Source organism: Alligator mississippiensis, chromosome 1, assembly GCF_030867095.1.
Source record: "Alligator mississippiensis isolate rAllMis1 chromosome 1, rAllMis1, whole genome shotgun sequence".
Taxonomy (NCBI): Eukaryota; Metazoa; Chordata; order Crocodylia; family Alligatoridae; genus Alligator; species Alligator mississippiensis.
In genome coordinates, this window is record NC_081824.1 from 466,597,025 (window position 1) to 466,617,033 (window position 20,009).

The window sequence follows — 20,009 nt, forward strand, 5'->3', positions numbered from 1 at the left end:
AATATGCATTAAGTTTAGGAGCATGTAAAAGCACGTGTAGACACACTCTCTATTACCAAAACCCACCCTCTGTCTCTGTTTCTACCCGAACGTGTCTCCATCCATGCCATACAGAACTTTAGTACATCCTGAGGATTAAACCCACCTCTTTGCTCAGACCACCTTTTATTAATCCCTTGAGTAACTGTACAAAACACAGTGTGATACAATGCCCCCATTGTCCATTCCAGAAGAAAATTCCAGTGCAAACAGGATGGTGTTTAGTGTTGCTGCAGGAGTTTGCATTGCATGCTAAGTAGGGCCGTGAAGGTCTCCAGTCTCTCCAAGTGTGCGGCCAATCCATTTCCAAAGACACCCACCTAACTCGCACCAAAGCACCGAAGAATCAACAAACTCATCTTTCTCCACCCTGGCCGATAGGAATGACGTGACCATAGAGCAAATGACCGGCTTTGCAAGGCACCGTGTTTATCTACACCAGGTTGGAAACTGCAAGAACTAGTAAAAAATAATTTTCGAAGTGATGAATAATGACTTCATTTTTCCATGCTTGCAGCATCTTAATGAATTATGCTGAAGGTGAAGAAATATAGTTACCCTAATATGACATAGTTTTGCTAAGTGAGCAGGCGCTCCATGCCAGTTGGCTACACGGTTCAAATGTTTAATCACTCGCTTTTCAGAAGGGGAACCCTGGTTGGAATCCAGACCTAGAGAGCAAGCTTGATTAACGTCTGCAAGGGGCCAGCAGTTAAAATTAAGAAGGCCTGGCAGTCCTGGGCACCAGTAGACACTTGTCTGCATCTCAGAAGTGCTATGCTGCACGCTTGGCACCAAGTGCGCAGGCGTTCAGTTCGAGGTGATCCAGGGATGTATTGAAGGAGGAGGCTCAAAACGCTTGAGATGTCAGATCATTTTTTCCCATGCCAGTATAATCATTTCATTTTCATAGGCCAAGAGCTGGATAGCTTCCCAATTTGCTCGGACTGAAAAGCTATTTGTGGCCATAAATTGCCATTTGTGTTTCAGTCTCCTTATTTACAGCCATCTTCAGCATCACACGCTCACAAAAGTTGTGTTGTTTTATTTTTTTTAAGGAAGATTTTCACACCAGAGAAGACTTTCAAATACGAAGGGGGACATTACATTTACAACCACCGCCTCGTTTACTATTCCAGAGTTGCGTTCCCTTGCAGAAGGTCGCATTTGTCCCTCTAAAATAAGGCAGCCTTAACCCCATAGGACTCCACCAGAAGGAGCACCACCAGGGTTTCTCTCTATCTGATGACCCCTGGGTTTGGGGTGGCAGTTCAAGGTCAGGAGCTGAGGGCACAGAGGTAGCCAGAGCAAACACCCCTTGGCAGAGCAGCATCTCCCTCCTGTGCTCATCACGGAGAAAAGGGAGAGGTGGGTAGTTCAATATGGCCATGCACTGAGGGCATGATAACAAGCATATATCCTACCCCCTTCTCAAACCATTCGGTGGAGGAGAATCAAACTTCTTCACCCTTGCAGGCCGTGAGAGCAGTAACCCTTATTCTGCTTTCATCTACCTCACCTGCCCCTGCTGTCTATCATTCAGCCAAGTCATTCAGCCAAGGCATGAGGAAAATGAGGCCCTGAGCACCTAGACATTTCCAAACTCATTTTCATCAGGTCCCCTCTCTACAGCTGCCCTCATTGGCTTCTGCAGGAGATCTTCGCGGAGAGGGACCTGTGTTGGCCTTCTGCTCACGTTGTCCAGACTGGTTATGGCTTCTTCACTGCTGGATTGCAGACTCAGGGGTCTGGGACAGAAGTTACATAAACCAGTTTAACCTAAATCAGTTAAGTCTGATACTACATTCAGCCAGGTTTATCATAAATCAGTTTTGGCCATTTCGAAACTGGTTTTTGAACTTCTATCCATTTCCAGGTTTAAATCAGCTGCTGATCACTTGAACTGGTTTACGAGTAACTTCTTTCCCTAGTCAAGGGATGCAAGCTATGTATTTAATGAAGGATTGAGCTATATGGGACATGGATGCTTTGGTGCTTCAGGATTATCTGACATGAGGGCCTGGATTCAGTGACCCTTCCGGTCCAATATCCTTGATTATTGCTGGGGTGATCTGTAGAGGATGTGTCCCTGTATTCATGGGCATTCTCCCGTATTCTTGCAAAATAAATTACATGCATACCCTGCAAGGTAGCTGGGTACCAGCCATCCCCAGCAGTGTGAAGAAGTAGAAGACAATCCAGATAATGGTTGTATATACTGCAGGGAGTGAAATACTCTATGCACAAGGAGCTAAGGGCCTTCAAGAAGATCTGGTTTGTCTACTTAATGGTCAGGTTACCTCACAGAGTCCCATCTCTGGCTTCTTTGTTGTAGGTAGTGGAAATGTAGCAAAGGAGGTAAAGTTTTGCTCATACCAGTTGCTTCTTCGCCCAGGTTTGTAACCTGCTTGAGTGCCTTCATGAGACTGACCCTCCAGCGTCCACTGCTGAAGTAGCTCAGTCCACGTTTTGTCACTGATATCAATGGCAGCAGGCAAGGGCTCCCAGAGATGGCTATCCCCTGATGAACGGAGGTTACCTTGATTTGAATCATGCAGCGATGGCTTCTCTGAGTCTAGAGAAAACTCTTGAACTGGAGCTCCATCTGCTGCAAAAACAGCATCGGGAATGAATATTCATTGATCTCCTCTTGTGCAGGTAATTGGGAAGAAGCTTGCTTCTATTAATTTTCACCAATGGAAACTAAGAGTACAGGGGCCACTTTAGCAAACTTCTGATATCTAAAGGATTATGATGAAGAGGATGGTGACCCGCTGTTCTCTAAGTCTGGCGGAGAAAGGACAAGAAGTAGTTGGAATAACGTGTGCAACAAAGAAGATTTAAGTTAAGTATCAAGAAAGCTTCCTATCTGTAAGGGTTGTGAAGTACTAGAGCCGGCTGGGTAGAGATGGTGGAGTCTACTTCACTGAAGGTTTTTAACACACTAAAGCAAAGCCTGTCCGGGGTTGAGATAGACATGCTCATGCCTTGACTTAAGATCTTCTAAGGTCCTTTCCAGCCCTATGTATATAGATGCACAAATGTGCATACCACCCAGTTTCATTCAATGAAACCTTTCTCAGACCTGGAGAAATGCCACCCAAGCCTCCTTGAACTAAGCAGGCCAGCACATTCCCATTTTTCAAACATCCCACATGCCGTTTCACCTCTCAGTCCCACCTGTACTTGTCCTTGTGCCCTCTAAGGAAGGAGAGCTGGCTGCGGGAGGAGGGAAGTCAGTATAGGGACTCTGATTTTGGACCCATGTTTCTCGGACAGATTTCCCTCTGACAGAACAAATCCCAATACAGAATCGGGCTGTACTGTTTAACAGAAGACATTGTTTCTGTTTGCACAGAGAGAAAAGATTGGTCACATAGGAAAAACAGAAGCCTAGGACTGAAAAGTGAATGGGTTGTAAAGCCAGGTTTTCTGCATGACCTCAAGGGAATCACAGCCTCCCCAAGTACGTCTACGTACATACATATACACACACATACATACATACATACATATACATATACACACATACATATAGCTATATACACATACTGTGCTGTTGGCAAAGCATTTGTGACCATCAAAGGGAAGGCATTCAAGAACTGCAGAGCAAACACCGGTCTCCCCCGGGAAAAGTTGTCAGGAAAATACACCTACTCCTTCAGCCTTGATTAGTGAATGCAGCAACAGGCAATGCCGCCAGCTCACAGAAACACCCATTTCACACCGGAGGAAGTGCCTCCTGCTGCTTTCCACTCCTGTGACGGACAGCTCCAGCAAGCAGAAGCCAGCACAGGCATCAAAGAAGAAGCCACAACGTGCATGTTCGAATCAAAGGACCTAGTTAACACTCGCTGTCTTGGCCCAGCTTGTCAACCCCGCTCCCTGCTTGCCCCCCACCCCACAAGGGATGTTGGGGAAAATTGCTGCATTTTAGCAAAGGTTGTTCTCCCTTTGAATGTAGGCCTGGAAAAGAGCGCTAATTTGCCTTATGTTGTTTGGGAGCCCTGGAGACATGCTGAAAGAGGCTGAATCTGGCTTTCTTTTCTCAGCTCTGCAAAGTGCTGACCCTGGATCAAACCTACCCTGCATGATACGGGTTGCCATGGGATGTACATGCACCAGGTCCTCAATGGATGCAAAATGGCTTCATTGGAGGTGTACTAGTTAGACCAGCTGAAGCTCTAGCCCTACCCATAGTTTCTCCCGAAAGAAAGAGGATCTATTGCTGATCTGATCTGGATGAACAAAGCAAACACACCTCCTCGTTCCTTCCCCCAGATCAGGGGCCAGCAACCTACGGATATGGCCCGTCAAGTGATACCATCTGGCCCATGAAGCCGGGCCGTCAGCGCCAGGGTAGGAGCGGCAGCTGGGTTGGGAGCACAGAGCGGGCTAACGGGGTGGTGAGCACTTTCAGAGGGAGCTGAGCTAATTTGGCCCCCTGCTCCTAAAAGGTTGCTGATCCCTGCTCTAGATCCTTACTTGAGGTTTATGATGGTAAATCTAGGCGTGAGTCACTCTTGCCTCTGAATAAAGCTTACGGTGCAAAATAAATCTGGATTAGAGTCATCTAAGGCACTGACAGCCTAGAGCAGCAGTGTTCTGCCTGTTGGCCCCGTGGGCCAGATGAATGCCATGGGGCAAGACTGTGGGCTAGCTTGGGCCCTGGCACTGACCCACCCTTCCCTCTACACCACAACTGGGCCCTCGGAGCCTGGCACTGTCCCACCCCACTGCCCAGGCACCAGGACTGGGTCCCCACACACTGGGATCCAGCCCTCAGGGCTCCCCCTGGGTCTGGAGATTGGGCTGCAGGGGAGTGGTGCCGCTGTTCTCCCACCACCAAATCCCCAGCTCTTTGGGGAGCCCCGTGGGCCAGATGACACAGCACCCTGGGCCAGATCTGGCCAGCAAACCAGATGTTGAACACCCCTGGCTTACAAGCTCACACAGGACTCAGGACTCTCTGCAAAGTTTGCTTCCCCACGAGGGCACACAATGGTCCACAAGTCAGATCCCAAACGTTTGGTCCTGTCAGGACGCAGCTCCATACAATGGGCCAGATCTTTCCCCAGGCTACACTGACCTATCTCCACTCACGTCTATGCAGCGTAGGTACCGTGGGGCACATCTGCTGCCAGGGCTGCTCCGCTTGGCTGAATCCAGCGAGCTGTGGTGTGGGCCAGCTGAATGAAAGACTGTCTAAGAACGTGCATTTCTTGGTCAGCTCGCATGCCTGTCAGTCACTGCCACGAGTGCTGAGTTGACAGTGGCACGCTTGGACTGAAAGTCCTTAGTCACAGCCAGGCGTAGGGAGAGCCCAGCTGGCCGGAGTCCCAAGCCCATATGCCAGATAATTAACAAAAAAGCGTGTGTAGCTGTTATTGAAACCTAACGTGGTGGCTATAAAAAGAGTCACCTCACTCGGTGTCGGCTGTGTTTTTATTTTACTTCTGTCTGGCCGTATTAAAGGATCAAGGATTAAACACATTGAGCGTCCAAATCACACACCCGGGATCACGCACGCATGTACACGTGTGCACAAGACACCCCCAGCCCCAGACTTGTTTCCCCAGCCCTTACCGACAAGAATTGGCTGGGCTGCTGAGATCTGCACTCGCCGTCTCTTCTATCTCCGTCTTGTGGGGAATTTCCACCCTTAATCACAGAAAATCAACCTGATGCCTCGCTCCCTGAGGGATCACAATGACATGACGCTGGAGGATTATCCCTGATAATTTGGGAGCCCCATGAAACGCACCTTCTGTACAGCTCTTCAGTTATTGCCTATTCTTGCAAAGGGATTAGATGCATCAGGTGGGGAAGTCCTCCTTGGCGACATCCTACCTGGAGATCAACTGCTCCATTCACATGATTGACATGACTGCATTCAGCAGCCATCCTCCCCTGCTCAGAAAATCTCAGGGAAAAGGGCATCATAACCTGTCACATTGATCTAGTCCTCTTTACCCTGAAGCGCTTTATAATTAAGCGCTAGAAGAGCTTACCTAGGGGGGCTGAGGGATCTCTACCACTAGAGGTTTCGAAGCCCAGATGCCAGGGTGACTTTCAAGCAAGGTGCTGCAATATGAACACCGCTAGGTGTGCAAACACGTCCACATGATTCAGAAGAGAAATCCAGACTCCATCGTGGCAAAGACATAATGACGTGCAATGGGCTTTCTGAGTTCTTTGCAACAGCAGAAAAATTGCTCTAGTCTTTTTCCTGTAGTCAAGAAACAAGTGAAAGCTAAAAGCTGGCATTTTCGGAGATGGGGCCTTGAGTCTAAACAGGTTGAGAAGTGCCGATCTATCAGGCATGGCTGAAGTAGCTGACCCTGCCTTGGGACAGAGGGTGGACCAGATGACCTCTTGAAGTCCCTCCCATTCCTTTTTCTATGATTTTGTCTGCGAAGGCAAGGTTCATTTTGCCCACACCGATGGGCACTTGTGGGGAGAATCACAGCAGCTGCTGAACAGCAGCCTAGCAGGAAGATGTCGATGTGGACTCACGCAAGAACGCCACCTCCAATGGGAACAAGAAGGAAAATTGTAGGTGTTGTAACTAGCCCAGGGAGGGTGGGAGTAATAAGAAATGGATTCCTTCGAGGCCACGAGATTCATGTGTCACCTGCAATCAGTGAAGTGACTTCAACTTACCTGGGAAGAGAGTGTAATCCTGGATGCCTGATGCGTAGGGACCACGACCAAGCTCTCTAAGATCAGTGCCCAGATTTCCACTGACTCCAGTGAGCTGGGCCGTATAGTCGCACCTATTTCAATAGTCACAAAGCCTCATTCTCTCCTTCTGCAACCTTTTGTGTAAACTCTTGTTCTCACATGGATTGTAGAGTCCTGCCAGAGCTCTCTCCCCAGCTTATCAAAGCTTGGCATAGCTAACTAAACAGGGTTGCTAGCCATCATTGGCTTTAATCAGAGTCATGCTCTCACAGCAAATGTTATTCTGGGTGTGTTTTGGGTGCACGACTGTTTGCGGGCTGTCATCAACAGAGGAAGAAGCAAGCCAGCAGCTAAAAAATCCCAGAGCTGATATAACAGCCACGTATTTAGGGAAGTTTTAAAACACCGGTTATGGTGGAGGGAGAGGGTAGCGAAGGGACTCGTTAAAACACGCTGGGTTCTTGGCACATTGCATCCTAACCGCTCCTTTATCAGCGCACATGTGTGGAAGTCAGCACTTGCTCCTCAAGCTAAATGCCTCTTCAGGCTGTTTGGGGATTGTGGCTACAGAAATCTCTTCCCTTGGCTCTTCCACAAAGATGGATGCACAGACACAGCTCCACTTTTCTCATCCCACCGCAACCCCACTCGTCCCCTGTCCCCGGGCTGGCAGGAGGGCCCATGGGGTGGTTGCCAACCTGTGAGACCCTGCAGGATCAGCCTCAGCAGTGTGGGCTGCCCTTGACCTTGGAGGTGCAGACCAGGGGTCCGGAGGGAGCAGACAGTAGAGAGAGCTGGGCACGCCAGGGTGAGGTCCTGCCTCCACCACCCTTAAGGGCACCAGCTACATTGGTGATTCCCAACTTCTTTAGCCTCAAGGCCTCCTGCATATCCTTTTTGAATATAGATTTATCTCCATGAATTCAGAAAGGTGCTGCAGGACCTTGAGGCTAGAAAGGTTGAGAACTGCCCCCCATATAGAGACCAATCCTTTGCTTAAAGCAAGATGGATTTAGTGTCCTTTTTTAATGGCGCATTTCAGCACTGGTATGATCTCCTTTGGCCAGGCAATGGAAGATGTTATGTGTTTTGAAACAGAAAAAACCCAGACAGATACACCATTTTGAGTGTAAGAGTGAAGTGTGCCACCTATTTTAATCCAGAAAAAAACTGTCCCCTGGCTATGCAAATGTTTGGGAAACACTCAAACATACCAGTTTCTGGAGCCAATGGCACCCAAGGGAACTATATGGCCAGCATCATATTGGGATTGCTATAATCAGCAAGCTATGATACATTTAGTCCTGAGCCCTGTGTTAGGCCAGTGTTGGATGGTTCAGATGTGGATAAAACTCTAAAAATATCCTACCCAATGAGAGAAATTTCTTCCAAACTGGCTTATGTCTTGAAGCATACCACTTATGCATTTTTAGCCAAGCTGTAGTTGATTACAACTTATAGAATCACAGAAAAATTGGGTTGGGAGAAACGTCATCTGGTCCAACCCCCACCCCTTGAGGCAGGATCCTCTCTGTTTAAACAACCCTATGAACATCTAAGATGATCCAATCTTTTTTGCTAATTTCTCAGTGCCAAATAATATCGAGGGGCAGTGAGTTCCACAGGACGACTGCATCAGCGGCAGAAAAGTACACCACTTTGTCAGATTCACATGAATTGACTTTTCTTTTCATCGGGCATCCGCTTGTTCTTATGTGTCCAGGACAGGGAAATGGGTGCCCCAATGGACACCCTCTCCACCGTACATTATTTTACAAGGCAGTGTCCAGAAGGCTCAGCTTTGCGCTGGGCCTGTGCTGGATGGGATTTCACCTGAAATCCTGGAAGTGAATCACTGCCGTTTGCACAAGTCGTTCTCAGACTCTGCTTTGCAGAGATTTTCTACATTTGGGGACACTGGCTGCAAACTGGAACCAAAGCAAAAATGTAAATTCTCTGCAGAGCAGAGCAACCCTTTCTGCACAGCTCTCAGCTCCACCCCCACAACACGGCAAAGAACAAAACAGAGGTCCCCTAGTTGCAACCAAGACATGGGGAAATGAAGTGTTCATCTCCCCCACCCCCAGAAAGGGGCACTGCAAACCCAGAAGTCCACTGGGGATGGTTTATGCGGAGGGACCTCTGCAAATCTTTTTTCTGGTAAGAGCAGCCACTGGGGATGAGGAGCCCAGAGGATTCCTACTGGTGTAATCTGGGCTTTGAAGTGCATGAGCAAAGCACCTGCAACCCTTCCTGGTCAGGACATATTGCAGCGTACATCCTACATAACCTACTGCTGATAACATGGGGACTTGAATGGGGTCTTCTGAGTGGGCGCTGCTAGTGCTTAGCCCCTGGACCCCCATTTCTCCTCTGCTTACACACATCTTTGACATATTCTATTGCCAGCTCATTTTTCCTCCTCTCAAAAGCTATTGTTTTGCACCTAAACCTGTTCCAGCCCACTGGCTAGGCCAGGTTTTGGATTCAGGACTCACTTAGCACCTAACCCATTGTGGGCACCATGCAAGCGATAAATCATCACCATGTGCTGCCCAGCCAGCTTCTGCCCAGGTCTTTGCAGATTAGAGAGATGATTAAGAGAGGACCCTGACTGGTTTTATTGTTGTGCTTTAGTGCTTTTAAAGGCTGTAAGGGTGCCCTTATTTTACTGCCAGGGCATAGCTCTAACAGCAAATGCCTCATCCCATGCCCCTCACTTTCCACATTTAGTGGCAGAGAAAGGGTGCAGATCTCAGCTGATGAATACCTCTCATCCTCTGTATGAAACCTCTCCAGCTAAAGGGGGCTTTTATCATAGTCCCCATGATGGCAGAGCATAGCGGTTGCATGCTTCCCTCTGCAGGAAGGATATTCTGTTTTCCCTGTTCTGCACAGGTGGAGCAGAAGGATGGAGAATAAATGGCTTGCCCAGGCTCAAGGCCATCTGTGGAAGAGACAGAAGAGTCTCCTGAATTGTTAGTTAATGCCTGGGCAACTGGACCATACTTCCTCTCAGAAGAGGGACTTGGGAGCTACACCCCAATCATAGAGGGGGTGCTCTGTGCAGGGGATGGGATGGAGCCAGGGAAGGCTGAGGACAGGATGCAGGGGAAACATATGGTCCATGCTCCAGGCCCTTGTGTCTTTCTCTTGGATACTGCTGAGGGCCCCTGAGTAACATACCCTGCCCAGCTGCTGAAGCTTAGAAATCAGGCAGTTGCACCCCAAAACAGGCTGGAGAACAACACGGGGCATGCTTAGCTAGCAACACAGCCTAATTACCAGCCTTGGCAGTGGGTGGCCAGAGGGCAGTGCCTGCCCCCGGGGCCAGCCAGACTCTGGACCCGTGCAAGGAAGCCCAGCACCCAGCAGCAGAGGGGATGCAGCCTGGATACGCGGCATGTCTGCAGTCACAGCACGGTCCATGCCAGCAGCAATCAAGCCAGAAGCACGGCCAGAGCCTCGCTCCCCGCTGAGGGTGGAAAGCAGCTGCGGGAACAGGTGCAGCGGTGGAAGCAGCTGCCTCTTGTGCGTATGGCAGAGACCTCTGCTGGCTAAAGAGGGCAGCCCACTGCCAGGACCGTGGCTCTCTGCCTTCCTCTGCTCATCTAGAGACTCTCGAAAGATGCCCCTACGGCATCCCGCACCCCATCTTCTCTGGCGATGGACAGTGCTGTTATAGCAGTACCACTGCAGAGACCCCACGCACCGCTGATCTCGCCGTGCTTTGGACTGTGCTTTGGGGGCTGGACCCAATGATCTGTAAAGTCCCTTCCAGTCCCCCAAAACTATGAAACCTATCAAACTGCCACGTGCTTCCTCCACAGCAAGGCTTGTGTGCAGCCAGCCAGCCCAGAGATGCAACCGAGAGCACAGCCTGACCGAGAGCCTAGAGCAACGTGACCCTCAGATCAGGACTCAGCCCAGCCCCTTTGCTGTAGATCAGACACCTGTTTCTGTTGGATAAATGGCACGTCCAGGATGAAAGGGTTTCCAAATGCCCTGCTGGATTTCAGTGCCTTCTGTGCTACGTTATAAGACATTTGCTAGCAGTGCACGTTCTTACATAACAGTGAAAGAACCAGCTCCCCCAAAGTCCTCCCATGAGAAACGCTCTGTGCAAACTGCCCCGTTTAACCTCAGATGGGAAGGACGGGTCTGCTGGGTTTGGAGCAGGGAGGATTCACGTGTCAGAGGAGATCTCCAAGCTGTGAGCTGACAAAGAAAGGACTCTCCCCACATCACAGCCAAGAAATACAGCTCAACAGCTCTCCTGATGGGTTTATGGCAAAGACACAAGTTAGGCTTCTTACAACAGGACCAAGCAGCAAGGAGAAAGGCAGGCAGGCTAGAAATCAAAATCCCCAATGCCCTTGCTCACAAATGGTCCAGGGCCCGTACTCAGGAGCACCAGGGTAACCGGTCACTGGGATATACATCCTTCCCATCAGAGCTATCCCTCGGAGAAACTCTCTCCTTGGGGAAGAGGTGGGAATGGGAAATTCTGCCAGCCCAACAGCAGACCTCATGTGTGCTGTGCACCGAAGTGAGCCCCACCGTAATGCTTGATTTGTGCAGAGTTGCCCCAGGGGGAAATCTGGCCCATTTTTTCTACAACTGGCGAGCAATCAGTGGAAATCTCCCCCTCCTCGTACCTGCCTCTCAGAGGCAAGAGGAGTCGCCAGCCTGGACCAGAGCCACAGTGCATCTGGTCTGCCATCGCTGGTTGTGGCTAGCATCAGAGGCTGCAGAGGGAAGTGTGAGACCTCCCAGCAGGCAGAGGCAAAATGAACTGCTCTCCACAAAAATCTTGGTTTAATCTCCAAGAGTTAGGGACTGTCTGGAGCCCTGAAGCCTGAGGCTTGGCATCCCTTCCAGACCTCCCGGGGTAGCATTTTCTATCATCACTCTAGGAATCCCTTCTCTTTGTGGGCTAGCTCTGTCCAGCAACAGATGGGTTCCCCATTACCTGTGTTTGCTCATTCTCTCTTAGCCCTGAGCCTGCTGCAAGAAGGGCATAACCTTCAGCATCGACAGCCAGGGCTAGGGTGACGATGCCACCAGGGAAGATCTCCGAGATGTTTGCAAGCGGACCAGAAGCACGGGGTCCTAGCCAGCAAGCAGGGAGAGCACCTGGCTGTGCTCCGTGAAAGCGATGCTGCAATCACTTTGGATGGGAGCGATAGCAAAGGTACATGGGGACAACTCCATTGCAAGTGAGGCTCCCCGCTGGTATTGAGTGAAAGTAGCCCTGCACATTTATTAACCACACTCTGCACTTTGTTCCCTCTTCTGGCACCATCCTGATGTCCCGGCAGTGTGCAAGATGCTATACAGGCAGGCACAAAGACTGCATCCCCAAGGAAAGTACCTTTATGTATTTTGCTGACATGCTGGACTCATCATCCCCATTTCATAGCTAGGGAAACTGAGACACAGAGAGGTGCATTGACTTTCCTATCTTAGGCTTCTGGCTGAGCTGAGGCTCAGTCGTGCAGTTTAAGGCTCAGAGTCTCCCAAGCTGGTTATTCCCAGCTGTCTCTGAAGAGGTGCATCCGTATCATCTGGGATGCAGAGAGTGCATATGAAATGCAACACAGATCTGCCAGCCCTCTCAGATCTATACTCAGGGAAACATCCCCACCAGGTAAAAACCTGTACTTAAAAGATCCTTGCCGCGTCCCTGCTGTTGACTGGCATGCAGTGGGGATGGAGCAGCCCTCACCACCACTGAGCAGGAGTCTCAATCACCCTAGAGGGCTTTACCTGGAGAGACCTATTTGTAAGGACAAGATAAGTGGCTCCAGCACCATACAAACACTGCACTCCAAGCTCCTTACTACACAATTCCCAGCAGCACGGCCACCATCCCATTGCTCTCTTTGCCATGCCACCTGTGCCAAAGCAGAGGGCTACACAAGCACAGCTGCCCCCCTCCAGGAGACTGACTCCTGTTTGAAGAAATGATGTCCAAGTGCTTCCTAGAGCAAGAGATTCACTGGTACGGTACTGGCGCCGTCTCCAACCACCCCCTGGGCACAGGTATCCCATTCGTAGAGTCCTGAGCATCCATCACCAGGATATACGCATATAGGACAGTGCTGAACCCAACACTGGGGGACCCAGCCTCTGCTGTCAGCTACACCGACTAGCTGCAAAGCCAAGGAAGGGAACACGCGTAGGTGTAACGCTGACCCCGTGCTCTCGTACCTGACCCCGCTGCTGTCAGTTTGAGAGAGGACGCACAAACCTCCGCACCGATTCCCGACATCCGCCACATGTAGCACTTGTCACATCTTTGTTTTTTTTCTGCCACTGATCATCCCTTATGATCACTCCTCCCAGCCACGGCATACCTGGAGGAAGAAGTCCCCATCACACAAATCCTGCTCCCCCATGGCTAACTTTCATCCCTTCCCTTCTGTCTCATCCTTAATAATAACCCTTTTAGCCTTTTTTTTTTTTTTTTTTTTTAAATCACTCTTTACTTACGAGCTCTGGCTTCAACCTCAGAGGCAATAAAAAGGAGCAAAAATCCCAGGAAAGAGCAAACGTCTTGGATTTCAGGAATCATTCTTCCACTCAAGAGGGAGAGCAGGGAAGGGGCGGGGGGGTGGGGAAAGGCCACCAAATGCTTTCCTTTGAGAAAGTGTCAAAAGGACCGGGTATCCAAAAAAGCAGCAGCCAAGCACCACAGAGGCAGCACGCGAGACAGACGCGCACAGCCCAGCTAATTCCTGCTTCACACAGAGGTCCCAGCTGCAGTTTATTTTACTCTCATCAAAGGCGCCTCCTTTAGGGGAGAGCAAAGAACTTTGTTTGTTCCGATTACCCAAAGTATATTAAAAAAAAAAAAATCAGCACTTTTTTTTTTATTTTCCCACTTTTGTGCAATTCCTTGGCGATTTGGGGAGAGATGGGGGAGGGACAGGAGGAGGCTTTCCAGGGCGTTGAAACACGTTAACCCCTCCCTTTCTGCAGGCTTCCCAGGGATATATTTTTTTCCCATCGTCATGCTGTATAACATTCTTGGGATTGTTTCCTCGCACCCAGGCTGTGGATTTTCCCTTCCCCCCAAGTACCTTTCCCCTTTCGTAGGAAAAAGTACCCCTTAACTTAGCAAAGGATTGGACAATTCACTTTAGGAACAGCAAAACCTGCATCTAGGCAGGGGATTGGACTCGAGCCTTGAGGTCTCTTCCCACCCTACGGCTCCATCATGAGTCTGTAGCATCAGCTTCGCATCCCATGTATCCCCACTCGCAGAGGATGTATCCTGATCTTCTGCCAGCTCTCCCAGGTCCCCAATCCTAGGTTATCCAAGCCACGGTTTGAACATCCACACTAACATCAAGCCCTTTCAACTGCATTCACACTAGCACTGCACAAACTCTAGAGAGGTGTTGCAATAACCCAGCGTTGCATTAAACTCTGCCGTTGTATCAGTTGCTTCTTCATGGGAAAACTCATCCATCTTTCCTTGGTCTTCTGCAGAAGTCCACTTTGCAGGCAATGAAAGCCTTCCAGCTCTGGTGGCTCTGGACTGGGCAAGGTAGAGGAGAATGAGGCCACGGTTAGGACTTTTGCTGCTGATTGTTTTATACACCAAAACAGCAGGATGGGTCTAGTGGTTGTAGTGCTGCACGGGGAGCCTGAAGCTGTGGGTGTCCATCCAGGCTGAGTCTCAATTACTTATCCTGCATAGGCCTCAGTTTCCCCTCCTATAAAACAGTCTCCCAGGGGAATTGGGGAGGTTCAGTTCATTAATGCCTGGATGCGAATCCTGCTAGTCTGCAGCGTGCTCAGCGTGCACAGGGCCAGACAGAGGGTGAGAGTGTGGTCTCCACCCCAGCTGCTCTGCATTCCTGCTGCTGTGTAAAGCCATCTTAAATGACCACTATATCCCCCTGCCTACTGGAATCCCTGCCTGGCACAGAGCCACAATGCAGACCCCCTCCTCCCGCCATCCCTGCTTCCAGTATGTGGAACAAGGCCAGGGAAAAGGGAGCTTGGCTGGGGCATCCCTCTACCTCCACTAGTCTCAGTTGCTGGATTGGCTACAGGAGACAAGGAACAAGCCAGACACAAATTACAGCAACCCAAAGGCTACTCTTACTTATGCAGCAAACCAGCTCAGTACCTAGCCCTCCCCAGGAGCAGGGGAGTATAAAGCTGTCATAAGCAACCACCCTCCTCCCAATCTCCAGTATTTCATTCCTGCCCTCATCCTCACCAGGGGATCTGCCCTGGTGCCCTTGTCCTAAAGAATTTACAATCCGAGGATCATAGATTGAAATACCAGAAGGGGCAGTTGTGATCCTCCGCTCTGACTTCCTACGTACTTCAGACCATTGATTGCCTCATCCTTCCTCTGCCCGATCTAAGATTTCAAGGTGCGCTAGTGCATTTGGCCATGCTCGGACTAGCAGTCACATCACTTTGCTTCTGGGCCTAGGAGAGGGGGAATTGCGCAAGCTTGCATGCAGCCCAATTCCCAAATCACTGCATCCAGCTCTGCTGAGCACAGTAAGTCACCCCCTGAAGCCGGTTTACAAGACCACAGGTCATTTAAGTAGCTCTTTCCCAAACACTTTCCAACTGGTTAGAGTCTGTTTTGCAGTGTGAGCACCAGGACCAGACCCTACAATCCATGAATGGTCTAATTCAGTGATTCCTAACTAGGGAGCCACTCTTTTCAAGGGTGCTGGGGTGGGGGGTGGGGGGGTACACAGTGTTAGCACTGGTAGGTGTGCGAACATGAGTCACAAGATAAAACCAAGGATTTCAAATAGGAATTCACAGCATTCAAACCATTCTGACCCGTTGTGGGCTGGGTTCTTTGCAATTGAACAATTGCTCTGTTATTTTTCTGTAGTCCAAAAAAGGAGTGCGAAGTAAGAGCTGGCACTTTCCAAGGGAGGCTTGGGTCTATTGAGGGGTGCCTCGAGTCTAAAAAGGTTAATAACCACTGGTCTAATTAATGCCATGTACAGAGAGGTAATAGCACCACCATAAGGCTAACCAATATCCCCTCGCTGAAATATCCTGAGATCATATGAGCCCTCCCAGACACCACATCGTGCTGGGAGCTCACTCTCCGCTGCTCTTCCACTATGAGCTCCCAGGCTGTCCCTGGAAGACAATTTGTCATTCTGTAATTGTGGCTATGACCTCGCAACTAGCTGTATTAAGGACTGCTCAAATGAGCCCAGCTTTACCAGCAATCCGGATTGCTTTGTGGAAGTGAATTCTCATTATGATTTTTTGCCCAACTGGTTCTTGTGCCTCCGGAGACTTCAGCAGCAACGACTTTATACTTTCTTCCTGAACATGGAAAAAGATAATGAATTGCATCAGATAAGGAAGACATTCCTGCAGGATCCCACTTGAAACGCCACATGCTTTATCCTCTGCACTGTTTTCCTAAAGAAGGTCTGTGTTTGAAAAGAACGTTTAGAACAGATTTTTTCTGGCATAATTATGCAAATACTTATCTTAGAAGGGAATTTTCCATGTGCAAAGCCTCAATCAGGAAAGTTATTCTAGGTCTCCATGACAACAGCAGCCATTGGAAAGAGGGAATATCGACTCTTGCTTTCGGACAAAGGTATAACCTGTCATAAACCTTACTGATGTCATGCATGTGTCACACATCTATTACACATTATAAGAAGTAAACTCCAACTTTGGCAAAAAAAGAAGCCACTTAAAAATAACTCAAGCTGGAAGACAGCTTGGTATTGACAACAGCAAGCATTCCAAAATCCTGAGTTAGGCTCTGAAATCATGATATTGGATTCGAGATCCTGAGATTGGCTCAAAAATAATCTTCCCACAGCCCACAAAATGGCCCAGTTGTTCCTGGAGAGCAGTTTTCAGCTCTAGGGGATGCCCGTTAGCATCACGTTGGACCGGGGATCCCAGCCTATGTCTCACTTCTGGCAGGAATTCCTCCAGCTTTTGGCAGTACAGCAGCGTTTTTCATCCACCTACCACCTCCAAACTGATGGGCAAACTGTTCTGATCTTCTGTCTGGGGCTGGCAGGGCCCTGAGCTCTGATCGGCCTCATTACGACGTGTTCCAGGTTTTCTTTTCTAGTTTCTTTGCCTGAGTTTCCTCAGAAGAGTGATTTTCATCCTAAGCCCACAGACTAATAGCACTGGTGTTCTGGTGGCTGGGACCAACATAAAGACAGTGTTTTTGCTAAATGTAGTAGAATGACTCTGTTACGTTACCTCTCGAACAGAAGCTGCGCAATGCTCTTAGGTGCCTCCAGAGAGGGCCTCTGCATAGAGGCTCACAATATCCACCATGCAAAATAGAGGCACGGGGTTTATAGGACCACAACCCGATTGGAAAAGAAGGAAGAAAAGAGGGAAGAGCTCCCTTTCAAACAGAGAGAGGAGAAAGCTCCTTCTGGAGCACATGGGCGGCACGGAGAAGTTGACCAAAACTAGAATGGTCCTGCGGAGCCGAGAAAGCATCCGAGACGGGCTGCCCAGGGTCTGACACAGCAGCGGTGGAGGGAAATCCCTTGAGTGACTGGCAACAGGGTTATGAGCATCCCCAGAGACAGTAGTGATTTGTTAAGATCTGTTTCTGTCTGGTGCTGCTTTCCTTTCACCCCAATAAACCCTCTTTGGAGTATTTCTGAGGTGCTGATATACAGGACAGATCCATGCCAACAGACCTGGGAACTCACAAACCAGCCCAACCAAAAGCTAACTTTCCTAAAGAAACGCTGGAGGCATTCTGGGTTATTTGAGTAAAAAGTACTACATGAACCAGGCACAAAACACTCTATGCTGATGAGGCTTTTTGCTTTTCTTGTCAAACATCTGCATAGGAACAGGAGCTGATGTGGTTCTTTAGGAAATCTGCAATGGGAAGAATGCACTTTGTCAAGGCAAAGGTTTTCTCAAACATGAAAGCTGCTTAAGTCCAATGCATGCAAGGGCTGCTTGGACTGCAGCAAAGAAGACGGAGGCCACAGGGGTTTTTTGCCCCTATTTTTCCATTTCACATGTATGTTTTCCTCTCATTCTGTTGAGATTCATCTTTGAATGACAAGCAGTTTCAGACATTCAACTGGCATAGAGTCATACATATAAGTCCACATCCTTGACCTACCTGAAATCTTACTCCTCAGTGCCCATAAACTTTAAATCCCTCGTCTTGAGAAAACCTCAACATTTGAGCTTGATGTGTTCGATCCAGCACGCCAAAAATTTTGTTCATTTTGACTTCAGCTTATTTCCTTGCTCAATCAAATGTGTTATTCATTAATGTTACAATGACGTTCACTTTACCAACTTCCTTTTCCAGGTTCTGCTGGGCACGTCTACATGTACATTAATGTGCCATAGGTACGGCGCATTAAATTTAGTACCTGTAATAGCAGGTACTAACTGAATGCACAGTAACCAGGAGCACATAAGCAGGAGGAACTCGCCCTCCGGATAGCTAGTACAAAGTAGGGCTCACAGAAACCTGGTGGGATTCATCCCATGACTGGGCAATAAACATTAGGGGCTACAGACTATACAGGTGGGATAGAGCGGGGAGGAAAGGCAGGGGTGTGGTGCTTTACGTCAAAGAGCAATACATGTCCTCAACTAACAGGATGGGGTCTGAGGAGGGGCAGGCTGAAGTGCTCTAGATCAGCGTACAAGGGGGTCGTGGGGAAAGGGACTTGATGGTGGGGGTCTACTACAGACCGCCCAACCAGGGGGAAGAGCTGGACCGCAAATTCTCGGGCCAGCTTGCGGAGGCACTTAAGGCAAGGGATGTAGTCATCATGGGTGATCTAAATTACCCGGACATTTGCTGGGAGGAGTAGTCAGCTAGGTCGGACTGTTCCAGGAGGTTCCTGGCTGAGATACAGGACCTCCACTTAACCCAGGAGGTGCACAGTCCCACCAGCGGGAACGCCCTGCTGGACCTGGTCCTGGCCACAGGCGATGACCTGGTGAAGGGACTTCAGGTCCTCGACCACCTGGGTGACAGCGATCATCGCCTGCTGGAATTCACCATCCAGCGCAGGGTGTCAAAGGCCTGCAGTAAAGCAGCAGCCCTTGACTTCAAGAGGGCCGACTTCAACGAGTTGAGGAGATTGGTAGAAGAGGCACTGGGGTCCTGGAGAGTTGGGGAACTGGGTGTCCAAGATGAGTAGTCATTCCTTAAGGAGACGATCCTCCATGCCCAAGGGGTGACAGAGGCAAGAGTGCTCAAAAGCCCCCCTGGCTCACCAAAGGCGTTCAGGAATGCCTGAAAGCCAAAAAAGAGGCGTACACCCAGTGGAAGGGAGGGGTTATTGCCAATGAGGAGTATACCTCCGTTGCTCGGGCTTGTAGGGGGGCTGTTAGGAGAGCTAAGGCAGATACAGAACTAGGGTTAGCATCAAGGACAACAAAAAGTCCTTTTTTAAATACATAGGGAGTATGAAGAAAGCACCGGGTAACATGGGGCCCCTGCAGAATACACTAGGCAATCTGGTGGTTGCACCAGAGGAAAAGGCAACTTTTTAACAATTTCTTTGCCTCCATTTTTCCGTGCAGGGACCAGGACTCCCCCACTGAGATTCAGGATGGACTCAGGAGAGACTCTGACAGACCCAGGGTTGGGGAGAACTGAGTTAGGGAACTTCTGGAGGGGCTGCACATGTTCAAGTCAGCAGGTCCAGATGCTCTCCACCCCAGGGTGCTGAGGGAATTGGCAGAGGTTATCGAGGGGCCCCAGCACGACTTTATGAGCACTCGTGGTGCTCTGGTGAGGTGCAAGCGGACTGGAAGAGGGCCAATGTGGTCCCCACTTTCAAAAAAGGGAGGAGGGAGGACCCAGGCAACTATAGACCCTTTAGTCTTACTTCGATCCTGGGGAAGCACTTTGAGAAGATTATCCAGGAGCACATCTGGGAAGGACAGGCAGGGGGGACGATGCTCAGGGGCAACCAGCATGGGTTCATTAGGGGCAGGTCCTGTCAGACCAACCTGATTGCCTTCTACGATCAGGTCACAAAATCACTGGACGCAGGTGTCGCAGTGGGTGTAGTCTTGCTGGATGTCAGGAAGGCCTTTGACACTGTCTCCCACCCCATTCTCATTAAAAATATAGGCAACTGTGGAATTGATGCCTACACAGTCAGATGGATTGCAAATTGGCTGAGGTACTGCACCCAGAGAGTGGTGGTGGATGGGTCACATTTGACCTGGAGGGATGTGGGCAGTGGGGTCCCCCAGGGCTCAGTCCTTGGGCCCGCACTGTTTAATCTCTTTATTAGCAA

At 49.6% G+C, this 20,009-nt stretch overlaps 1 protein-coding gene across 1 annotated transcript in view; it reads right to left on the bottom strand.

Annotated features, from left to right (window-relative positions):
* CHRDL2 (chordin like 2) overlaps window positions 1-13,802 on the bottom strand; it is a 58,686-nt gene extending 44,884 nt beyond the window's left edge. The window contains exon 1 of the mRNA XM_019487033.2: window positions 13,219-13,802. Within this exon, the coding sequence (XP_019342578.2) occupies window positions 13,219-13,300 (82 nt within the window). The 5' untranslated portion in view covers window positions 13,301-13,802. The remainder of the gene's footprint in view (window positions 1-13,218) is intronic.
* Between the last annotated feature and the right edge of the window lie 6,207 nt (window positions 13,803-20,009).